The 12,069-nt window shown below is 35.9% G+C and overlaps 2 protein-coding genes across 2 annotated transcripts; one reads left to right on the forward strand and one right to left on the reverse strand.

Moving 5' to 3' along the window:
• Nucleotides 1-1,427: 1,427 nt before the first annotated feature.
• On the reverse strand, nucleotides 1,428-4,142 carry LOC130589942 (uncharacterized). Its single transcript, XM_057391596.1, has 3 exons — nucleotides 3,476-4,142; nucleotides 2,347-2,583; nucleotides 1,428-1,798 (listed from the first exon to the last, which is right to left on the reverse strand). The coding sequence occupies exons 1-3, from the start codon at nucleotides 4,140-4,142 to the stop codon at nucleotides 1,428-1,430; spliced, it is 1,275 nt and encodes a 424-aa protein (XP_057247579.1).
• A 2,720-nt stretch (nucleotides 4,143-6,862) lies between these two features.
• Nucleotides 6,863-11,796, forward strand: LOC104901784 (hypothetical protein). Its single transcript, XM_010689397.4, has 7 exons — nucleotides 6,863-7,239; nucleotides 7,406-7,489; nucleotides 9,023-9,091; nucleotides 9,839-10,202; nucleotides 10,708-10,881; nucleotides 11,197-11,304; nucleotides 11,396-11,796. The coding sequence occupies exons 1-7, from the start codon at nucleotides 7,045-7,047 to the stop codon at nucleotides 11,611-11,613; spliced, it is 1,212 nt and encodes a 403-aa protein (XP_010687699.2). The 5' UTR covers nucleotides 6,863-7,044; the 3' UTR covers nucleotides 11,614-11,796.
• The last annotated feature ends 273 nt before the right edge of the window (nucleotides 11,797-12,069 follow it).

Raw genomic sequence — 12,069 nt, forward strand, 5'->3', positions numbered from 1 at the left:
CACCTTAGATCATTGTTCTTTACTCTCCCTTCAAGTTGGACTTGGTGTGGTCAACAAGTCCCAACTTGGCACATAGGTACTAATGTTGCCTTGTTGAGAGTGATTTGGTCATAACATCTACTAGCTGAAAAGCCGAGCTAATTAAAGCAGTATAAATGAAAACCTTCCTCCAAGTCATCTCTTACATCATGACAATTCACTTTCAAGTGTTTTTTTCCCTTCAAGGGAAGCAGGATCGTGCGCAAGGTAATGAGCTGCCTTGTTATCACAATACGGAGGGATTAGTTTAGGGATATGGAAAACAACATCATTTAGGACTCCATCCATCAATACCGATTTAGATGTAGTTTAAGACATACACCCATATTCTAATTCAGTGGAAGACTTTGATACCGTCTTCTGTTTCTTGGTTTTCCACGAGGCTAAACAATCTCCTAAGAAAATACACCAGCCTGTGATTGATCTAGCACTAAAGGAACATGCACCCAATTTTCTGCATCACAGAAGGATGTGATATGAAGTTGTCCATCACAAGGGTAGAAGAGCCCCAAATCCATACTTCCCTTGAGATATTTCATTACATGAATGGCTCCATCCTAGTGTGGTTGTCTTGGACTTCCCATGAATTGACTTAACTGTTGAACTGAATATGAGATGTCTGGCCTACATACTTAGGTTAAGATATAGTAATCTCCTAATTAGACTTCTATAAGCCTCAGGACACTCTAGCAATGCCCCATCTTCAGTAAACATCTTCACATGCTGTGAGAAAGGAGATTTGCAAGGTTTGCAATCTTTTAAGACGGCATCTCTAACAATATCCTAAATACATTTTCTTTGAGTCAACATTGTACGTACCTAGTGCAGTTTTAGATACTTCAAGCCCCAAGAAGAATCTCACATCTCCCAGGTGTTTAGTGGTGAACCTCTTATCCAAATTCACCTTTAAGTATTCAATACATTACATATAATCACATGTGATAAGCAAGTCATCAACATAAACCAAAATAGCACACGTCTTCCTAGATTCTTGCTTACAAAACCTAATCCCTTTTAGACTGAGTGAAGCTGTTTTCTTTAAGGACTTTAGTCAGTTCAAGATTTCATTATCTTGATGCTTGTTTTAAGCCATAAAGACTCTTCTTGAGCTTACAAACCTTCCCAGGTGCAACTCCTTCACTCCTTTAAGGTACCTTCATGTAAACTTCTTCAAGATACCCATATAAAAAGCATTATTGATATCAAGCTGGTGAAGCTTCCACTATTTCATGGTTGCCAAAGCCACCGACATTCTCACAGTGGCCAAATTTAGCCATTGGAGAAGGTGTGCTATAATATTTCCCTTTCTGCTACTTGTCTCCTCGAACAACAAGTCTTGCTTTCAGTCTTTATATACCACCATCTATGTTATGCTTCACTTCATAAACCTACTTACTATCAATGGCCTTTTTATACTCAGGCGAGGCTGCATACTCCCATGAGCTCTTCTTACATTGCTTATAGCTAGATGGTTCAAATACTCTCATAACATTATTAAGAGAGCATATGTATTCAGGAGAATAATACCTCATGTTGGACAAATCATGTCCACTCATTACTACATTTCCTTCCTTTCTTGTGTTGTCAGGCAGTTGAGATTCAAAACCTTGCAGTGTAGATGAAATTTGTTTATCTCTAGCTGATCTTCTAAGGTCGACTTGATTATCAACTTGCTTTTTTCCAGTTTCTACATGTTCTGCACAAGCAGATCTTTCCCTACGTAGTACTTCATCCCCACTTTCATTATCCTTCTTATAATCTGATTATGTTGGAATCACAACATCATGTGCTATTTCCTCAGTCTCTTCTTCTAATGCTTACTCTTGAACTATATACACTTCATTCATTTGAAGCTTCATGTTATTCTCTTTTCCTCCCTTCAAAAGAAAAGGAAATATATTTTCCTTGAACACTACATCTCTGCTGATGTATATTCTGCCTTTTTCAAGATCATAAAGCTTATATCCCTTTTATGCAAAGAGATAACCAACTAGCATACTTCTGACATTCCTCTTCCTTCAAACTTGTCATGTTTCTTTTCACTACTTCTTCCATAACACAAACATTCTATGATTCTTAAATGACCATAGTTTGTTGTCCTCCTCATTAATCTCTCAAATAGAGTCTTCCATTTAATTACAACACTTGGTAAGAGGTTAATAAAATGAGTGTGTGGTTGCTAATATATACTCTCCCCAAAGGAATTTGGGCAATCCAGCATGAATTCTAAGAGCCCTAGCAGTTTTTAGAAGAAACCTATGCTTTCTATCTACTCTTCCATTTTGGTGCGGCACCCCAGCTACTTACTTTGGTGCACAATGCCTCCCTCAGTAAACAATGCATCACACTCCTCTCTAAATATCTCAGTTCCATTATCACTCCCCACTAGCTTCACTTTGCAATCAAACTTATTTTCAATATGATTTAGGAACTTGGCAATCATATATTCCACTTCATCCTTCTTGTTCAATAGGTGAGTCCAAGTGCCTCTATTGTGATCATCAACAATAGTCAAGAAGTATTTACGCCTGATATATTTGGGATCTTATAAGGTCCCCAAAGATCAATATGAATTAAATCCAATATTTTACTAGCCATACTACTACTAACATGTAGGGGAAATCTATGATGCTTAGCTATACAACATGTAGTGGTGAGCACAACCGGGTAACTGGTGGAATTTCGTAAACTCGGATCCGAAACCGACGGGTTTCAAAATACTAGAATTTGATCTGGTCCAACCTGGTTCTAAAATTTTGGACCGACACTTGGAACCGATGGGTACCGAGTCCGGAACTGGGTACCCGGTTGTCAGTTTAACATCATACAAAATGGGCCGATTGAGCTATACAATTCAAAAAAAGAATTAAATGGGCCTAAAGGCCTACTAACTTTTTACTTATCATCTTTTTACTTAATTATATTTGGGCTATCTGACCATCTCGCATATATTAAAAACCAATTCCATTTACCGGTACCGGGTCCTAAAAGCGGTTCAATCGGGTACCCAGATCCATAACTGGTTATATAAGGTACCCATCACGTACCGAGTCCGAAAGAATACTACCCAAACTGTGAACCGTATGCAATAGGGTCTCCTTTTTTGGACCCAGACCCAGGCCAATTGAATTGGGTCCAAACCTGGGGGGTCCAGACCAGGTCTGGGTCCGAGTACCCAGGATTTTTGCTCAACCCTAACAAGATGTACCATAATCAAACTTTTTAACACGTTTAATTTGTAATTACAAAAATTTTAACGTTTCAATTTTGATAGAGATCCATGTCCCAATATGGCATGAATAATATTTAAGCTAATTTTGCTATTCAAACTCATTGAATTAACATTGAGTCTTCTTAACTACATTTGAAACACTTGTTTGAACTTTATTTCTTTCTTCCTGTTTCTTCTTAACCTCCAAGTTTAGTTTATACAGACCATTGAGTCTCCTTCCATATGCTATATCCTTCCTATTAGTAAGGTCATGTAAGAAACATCCATTTTTGTCAAACATCACTTTTATTCTGCTAAACTCAATAAGTTTGCTTATTGATAAAAGATTATTTTCAATTATAGGTATGAACAAGATATTTACAAGTCTTATTCTTGGAGAGATATCCACAACTCCTATTTTCCAGACCACCCTATTGCTTCCATATGGAAGCCCAACTTTTGTAAAGTTTTTCAACGTTCTTATTTCATTAAATAGCTTGGAATTCCCTGACATGTGATCAGAAGCTCCATAGTCTATTATCCATGATTCTGAGTTGAATATTTCATTATTGTTAAATGCAACATTTGAGAAAGAAAGTATACATGTAAAGTTGCTCGCTTGACTACTGCTTCCATGTTGCTTCTTTGTCATAGCCTTCACAACTTGTTGCATAATGCTGGAAATCAAGTTTGGGTCTTGTCTCCCTGACCCTTCTTCCACTGCATCATCAAGGGGAGTCTCCATGTACCCTTCAACATCATGCTTCCCAGCATTACTAGCATATCTTCCTCCCTCTTTGTTCCTTGTCTTAATTTCAAGATAACCAATAAGCTTGTAACATTCCTCTTGCAAATTTCTGCTCATCTTGCAATAGTCACACTTTTTAGCCATCTTTTCCATCCTATTTTTTTGTACTCTTTCTTGTTAAAATTCTGTAGAGGTCCTAGTCTTTTCACTTGCATGTTTACGTTCAAGGCACTCATCTCACTGTTACACAAATAACCTTCTATCATTTGTTTCCGTGTCTCAATTCGCTAGACAAGATAATAAGCCTTGTTCACACTAGAAAGTGGATCCATCCCTATTAGGATATTTCCTCTCATGTTCTCATACATTCCACTAATCCCCATAAGAAAATCAATCAACCTATTTCTCTCTTGCATTTCAAGAAGTTTCTTTTCAATGTTACAACTACACTTTAACATTGCACCACAACTACACTCAGGAATTCCTTCTAGGTCATTCAGTTGATCTCAAAATGTTCTCAGCTTACAATAGTAATCACAAACACTAATCTCATTCTATTCAAGACTACTTAACTCCTTCTTAATCAAATAGATTTATGGTGCATTGATTTATGTATACCTCTCTGCTATCATCCCATAGACTCTTAGCAGACTTCACATGAATCAAACTTCCAGCTATATTTTCTTTTAAAGATTTAAAAATCCAACACCTCTCTATGTTATCATTCCTATTCCATTTAAAGTATTCCACATAAGGTACTTTAGGCATAGGTATCTTTCGATTATGCAGCCAATTTTTTTTAAGAAGTTAACCCTATTTTTGCACCCCTATTCCAGTTTCAGATAATTACCTCCATTGAAGATCACATCTCCAACTTGCATTGTGTGATTATTTGATGGAGATAAATAATAAGGGTCATGATATACAATTGCCTCCTTCTCCTTTTCTTCTTCTTTGGCTGCTTCTTTCCCAGCTGTCATCTTACAATATCTTTATCAACCTTGCTGCTCTGATACCATAAAGACTTTTTTGTACTTTCAGACTATGAAAATTAAATAAGAACACCAGTGCGTGTTTGGTGAGTTTCCAGCACAAATTTTCCATTGTATTATATATGCCTCTTAAAGGCTTATTCTTTCTTTTGTGTGACTTATGTCTCACATAAGGCGACTGTCTATACACGCACACGTCTCACATAAGGCGGCTGTCTACAGACACACGCACGCACGCACGCACGCACGCACGCACGCGCGCACACACACACACACACACACACACACACACACACACACACACACACACATATATATATATATATATTATTGTCTAAATAAGTAAAAGTCCTAGAGTTATACATCAACACATACATATATACACTAGCTGACAAAACACTAATTACAGCTGGAATAATGATATGTCATTACACATGATCTCATATTGATTCTGGTGTAATTCCAATAAGTTGGGATGCACCTTGAGTATTGTCAGTGGCGGAGCCAGGATTCTCAAAGTTGGGGGACAAAATACGGACGTCGAGTATTTGGAAGAAATTTTTTGGGAAAAAACACTACAACTCATATTGTTTAATACTTAATATTTTACATCCGAAATTCCAAAATGCTTAGTATTACCATCCAAAAGAAAAAGAAAAAAAAATACATAAAGTATAAATGAAAATTACAAATGCATCCTTCGGGTTGTTTTTCCTTAGCCTTGGACTTTTTTGAATTAGGTGAATGTGAAATTAAATATTGCCTGAAAAAATGAAATTAAAACTTAGGGTTTAGACTTTAGAACAACTCACTTGGGCGACGCGACTGGACTTGCTCGGAGTATGGCGTCGTCGACGGAGACGGAGGCGGAGGTGCCGGTTGTGGTGGTGGTTGCAGCGGCTGCGTCAGCCATTGATGAAGGAGATGAGAGAGAAAATCCTGGAAAGTAGAAAACGAGTGAAGTGAGGAAGATGAAGATGAAGAAGAAGATGAGTTGAATGCAATTGCAACATGAAAAAAATTGTTTACGAGGTGGTTGTTAATGGTGTGAGTCTGCGGAGGAGAGAGAGTGTGAGGGTTTTCACTCTTTGTTTTGGGGTCCTTTCTTTTGTTTTCTCTCTCTTCACCATTCTTCCTGCCTGCTTTTTTATTTAAAAAAAATAAAAGTCTGTGAATTATTTTTCCTAATGTGGCCGGGGGGACACCTGTCCCCCCTGCTGGCTCCGCCCCTGAGTATTGTGTACATCATTCTTCTTTAGAATGCTTTGTTAATTGGTTTTCTAGATGGTTAGCCACTAGGACTTGTGAGATATAGCCCAAATTCCCACCGGGGTTGGAGGCAACAACAAGATATCGTGGCCAATGAGTAAAAGCCAGATCCATTCATATCGTATGAGTGAAGTAGGTTGACACTGCTTGTGAAGCTAATTTGTTGTGTGCGTCATCATCAAGAGTTTGAATGGTGTATATTAAAAAAACCCAGATAAAAGCGTATCATTTCCAAAATATTCCAAAGACGCTTCTAATTTATTATTGCACCGTGTTTCCTAAAAGCCTTTAAAATTATTAAGTATCCACATTATCATTCATATATATCAGTTTTTAGATGCATAAATATATGTCTATCATCCATATCATACTCCCTTCCTTTAATTAAAGAAAGATGAAAGGGAAAACATGAAATAGGGTGGTGGTCCAAGTGATTCTAATGATATTGAAAACAATGCCCTGTTCCCCTATGCGCCAACTTTCCAAGCAAATAAAGCACCTATTGAGCTACTTTCTAGATATCTATATCAAAGATATGGACCATATTGTTAGCTAATCTAAGCATATAATAACAACTAAGGTAACGACATAATGTATTACATCAACTAAGCATCCCATATTCTAAGGTTTAATTTTATACGGTTAGAGTATTACTATTATATAGTGGCTTATTTATATCACTGCTATATAGTCTTGTAGAGCACTACTGCAACTCTTCCTCCCTACCATAAACAACTTCGTTCCATATTAATTAGTTTTGAGCTTCTTTTCATTTACCAATAACTATGGATCCTACTGATCACCATTCTAATAATCTGAAGGCGGTTTCAACACTTTCTGAGGCTCATCCTGAGACTATGGACTTCCTTTCTAGTGCTTGGTGCAACTTTGCAGTCCAAGCTTTACAGCCCGAGTTTCACGATGCTAATGGATCGTCCATCCTTGTCCGAGATAACACCATGAAGAGTACACTTGATATGGTAAGTCACGTCTTCAATGATTGCATTATTATTTTCTAAGTCGTTATATATGGGCGTGTTTGGAAATAGCTTTTGAGCCAGTGTTTAGTGGTTTAACCATGTCGAACCAATATTGCTTATGTGAAATGTAATGTTTAAGATGTGATGTTTTATTTTCGTATTGCAGAAGATGGAAAGGAATAGTCCTAAGATGGATGATAATTCAGATTATATGAAGTCAATACCTCCTTGGAAATCAAATGATGTTAAGGTAATAGTAGTTGTCAGTATATAATGACACTCTGAGTAGTGAGTACCTTCAATGATTACAAAAATAATGCCCATATAAGGTGAAAAATTACATTTTAATGCATGCGTACTTCATTTTGACCACATCATACAACTAGTCATATAGGTTGTATTATGATACTTGATACCTTTGCACTATTTATTTTATTTCTATATTATTATCATTTCTCTAAGTCTATATGTTTCATTAATCTTTAATTTCTTGATTATCATAATAAAATCAGCCGTATTCTAGTTAAAATTTCATAAAGTTCTTATATTCAATTTAAAGTGTATATATTTAAGATGAACTATCTTCAATATATTATACCTTCTATCTGTATTAGTCTCCACACTTTATATCCGGCTTTGATTATTATTTGTATTCATTTGTAATAAAAAACAAAAAAAAATTTTGAAGGGGTGTAATAACAAATATAGTCTTGTACGCCTACGTAGTGTAGTATTCGTGCTAATACAAAATTGACAATTTTTGTTCACCCCTTTTTGGAATCTCGTAGTAAAATGAAATACACATATCCAACTCTTTTTTTGGTGCCCGTTCTCGTCTCCGTATTCATGCAAGGTAGGTGATCTGGTGATGCCTGATAATTAAGTCATTAACGAGTACATAAAGTACAATCGTACCATATATAGTACTGAAGCACTTATCAAGTTCCTAGTCTGTACATTTAATAATACCAATACCATTTACCATCCCAAATTTCTTGACTGTTATGTTTCACATTGTTCGGCACAAGCTTTTTAAGTAGCTTTTAGGGTCTTTACTATGTCAAAACACTAATTAGAAAAAATAAGAGTGTTTGGCAAGGTAGTGTTGTAAGTAGTTTTTCGTGGTACAAATAGTGTTTTAGTAGTGTTTGTCAAAAGCTACAATTTGTAGCTTTTGGGTAGCTTTTAGTGGTGTATAAATTATATGTTAAAGTTTTATTTGAATTTTTAACTAGTTATTCTTAAACAGCTACTTTCACAGCTTCTTTTACCGAACATCAATATTTTACATCGCTACCTGGACAGCTAACAGCTACACACCAACCACTAATAGCTACCAGCACAGCTAACAGCTACTCTCACAGCTAAAAGCTATCACCACAGCTATTGTTGCCGAACACACCCAAAGTTGAGAAAACCTTTTATTTTTTCTTGGGTGGATGAAACAAAAAAAACAGAAAAACGCTTTCTACTCTTTCGGTCCTCAAATTAAGGTTCATATTTGAGAATGGGAAAAATAAAACGAATTTCTAGCTCTATGGGAAAAGATCCTTCTTGTACTTGATTCGGATACTATCAAATATTGAAAAGTTAAGCCTAACTACCACCATATTTGTTGATTTATGTTTGTGCTTTAGCTTCAAAAAGTTGCATAAAAAGACTAGTCTTTGCTGTATCATAGTACATGTAATGAAGTTAATTATACTTCTTTTAGATAATTAATTGTTAAACTTAGTTGTTAATTAATTATTTCTCACAATTTGATATATTTCTAACCTTTCAGTCTTGGATATGGATGCAACAAGCAATGCACCCGGAATTAAACTACAATAGCTGCTTTAAAAAGAAATGGGTATTACTTTCTTTCTTCCTTAATTTTCTTTTTAATAGGAATTCTTACTTTTTGCTTCATACCTTTTTTTGTGGGGAAACTTCTTGCTTCATACATAAGAACATGACCAACATAATTTCGTATGTTCTACGCCACTATCATTGCATTACAATAGAACCCAGCAGAATATATATTATGATTGCCTTATAACATATTTGTATGAATTTTAAGATGATAAGCTTGATGTTGAAAATTACTCCCTCCAGTTTCTTTTATTTTTCTTATTTAAAGTAGGAAGAACTTTCCAAAAGGGAGGGAGTACTTCGTCTAAAAAGAATTGTCATCTTTCCTTTATAAGTTAGTAACGGAGTTTGATTGTATTTCCTACCACACTAGGTAGATTAGATGATGTGAAAAGAAAACCGTTATTACTAAATGTCTGTTTTTTGTTGTAAAATTGATAGAATATTAAACTATTCTTGGAACCCCAATCATCAGCTTAAACTTTTTGGTTGAGTTGGTCCTTTGACATGGTATCGGAGCTAGCGTAACATGAAGGTCACAAGCTGGCTCTCGCATAAGGAGGCGTGATAGAGTATTAAACTACTCTTGGGACTCCAATCATCAACTTAAGCTTTTGGTTGAGTTGATCATTTGACAAAAACCATGACAAGAATGTGTGTGCATGTATGCTTGTATACAAGTTGTAATGACCTTCAATCTTCATCACATTATTTTGCTCAAATTTTTCTTCTAATAAATTGGCAGTTCAACTGGAAGATGCCCTTTGGGAATGTATCAATAAAGAAATGGCTAAAAGAAGTAAAAGAAAAAAGAAAAGAGGATAAAAGACTCCAAAAGGCCGAAGTACATGCAGCCTTATCCATAGCTGGGCTTGCGACTGCGCTCGCGGCTATAGCCGAAGAGACCTCTAAAGGACAACTCGAATACGAGTCGAGCCCAGCAAGGAAAGCTGCTCTGGCTTCAGCCGCAGCTGTGGTGGCTTCTCAATGTGCCCAAGTAGCTGAATCAATGGGAGCTAAGAGGGATCAGCTTAGCTCTATCATCGGCTCAGCCATGAGTGGAACTGGCACAAGTGATATCCTTACTCTTACTGCTGCCGCTACTACATGTAAGTTCATCATATACACATTTTTCTAAAGTGTAGTTCTATTTATTTGAGTGATCTTGATCATAATATAAAGCTAAATGTTGCATATATGTTCAATTATGATTAAATTTTATAGTATGCAATGACTCTATCTAGAGATTGATAATTCCGAAATACTAAAAAAATGTGAAATATTGACATAAAACACATCATGCTCGGATTACTAGTAACATTAGTCAAATTTATTGGAAACATGATGATTTTGAAAACTGACAACTAAAAGTGAAAACCACCTTTTCTGATTTCTGTTTTTTGTTTTTAGTTTTCAAAAAAACCGAAAAAAAATGATAACGAACGGACCCTAAAGTTCCTTCTATCTATCTGTAATTAATTGTCAAGTTAATATAAAGTGTAAACAAACTTCGTAATATGACAACAAAATCTGGATGGAGTGGTTATATACGGTTTGGCAGTGAACAACAGGAGCGAAATCTAAATATTGAAATGTATGCTTGTTGGATAATAGCGTTAAGAGGAGCAGCCACACTGAAAGCAAGGGCAGGATGCAAGAATATGCTTAATGGTGCACCAATTCTGCCAATTGATGTGGATAATTGTAAGCTTGATGATGATCTTGATTTTGAGAAAGGCAGAGCTATTTTGGCTAAGGGCGCTGAGCTCACTATAGAGACTGCTAATGGTATGAATATCTGGCTTTCACAAATATTTCTCATTGAATTAGTTGGTCAAGAAAAATCAATGTCATCCAAAAAATGTAGAAATTCACTACTTAAAAATAGCAAGTTAAATTAACACACGAGTGTTCGATTATTATTTAAGCTTAGTATTGCCATTGGAACCGGCAGGAAAAACTACTAAACTATCACTGAGTGCATATCACGGTGACATTTTTTTTCTGTGGAGTGCTACACTCCTAGTATGTATGTTATTGCAAAAAATATTAATTAGCATCTATTCATGAGTTCTCTAATCTTCTTTTACATGGAATGAACAGGAAAATGCATGGTGAGGATTGTCTCTCTACATTTAAACAATGAGGCAAAGGTGATTCTGAAGATTATGAAACGCAATTTGTTGAATGTCATCACAAACAAGAAGGATTGTAAGTCAAATTTTTTGATCTGGACTGCATTAAGAAATTTGCTTATCAATACAAACAACAGCTAAAGTAACAAACTGACTAATTTTTTCAGGTCTAGTTCTGGATCTGCATGCTGAACTATATAAGGATGCAGCAGGAGAGGAATTTGATACATGTTATCGTATCCTATTAACGACGACTAGGGGACCGATAAAAATCGACATGGCCGACGATTACCAGCGTTACACAATGTGGGCAACAACCATCAAAAAAATGTTGATGTTGCCTCCTGCACTTACAAAATATGAACTTCAGTTCTGCAAATTTTAAGAAATTTTATATATTGTTCCAATCTTTTTTTTTTTATGTGCTCTAGTCTATATATTATGCTTTTGTATAATTGTCACAGATCCTACGTAGGAGAATTTACCAGAAACCAGTTTCCATTGTAATATTTTCACTTCATTGCTCATCCCGATGTCAATTATATAAGTATATCAGCTATTTCACTCCCGCTCTGTTAGTAGTATCTAGTGTAGAACATGTTTGAGTGTCAAACTCGACCAAATTTACGAAGGGTCCATCTGAAACATAATACTGTACAATTAGACAATTGTACAGTACGAACTGGTATATATACGAACGACACTGATATGATAAGAATGGTTTCTCCAAACTATGTCACAGTGGTAGACGGTTCAGTACTTCAGTTAATAGCGGCAACCTAAGCAATATAAGGGGCTTGCGCTACTTTGGTCGATCTGTTTATTGTAGTTTACCCAAGAT

The sequence above is a fragment of the Beta vulgaris genome, chromosome 8 (genome assembly GCF_026745355.1).
Source record: "Beta vulgaris subsp. vulgaris cultivar EL10 chromosome 8, EL10.2, whole genome shotgun sequence".
Taxonomy (NCBI): Eukaryota; Viridiplantae; Streptophyta; class Magnoliopsida; order Caryophyllales; family Amaranthaceae; genus Beta; species Beta vulgaris.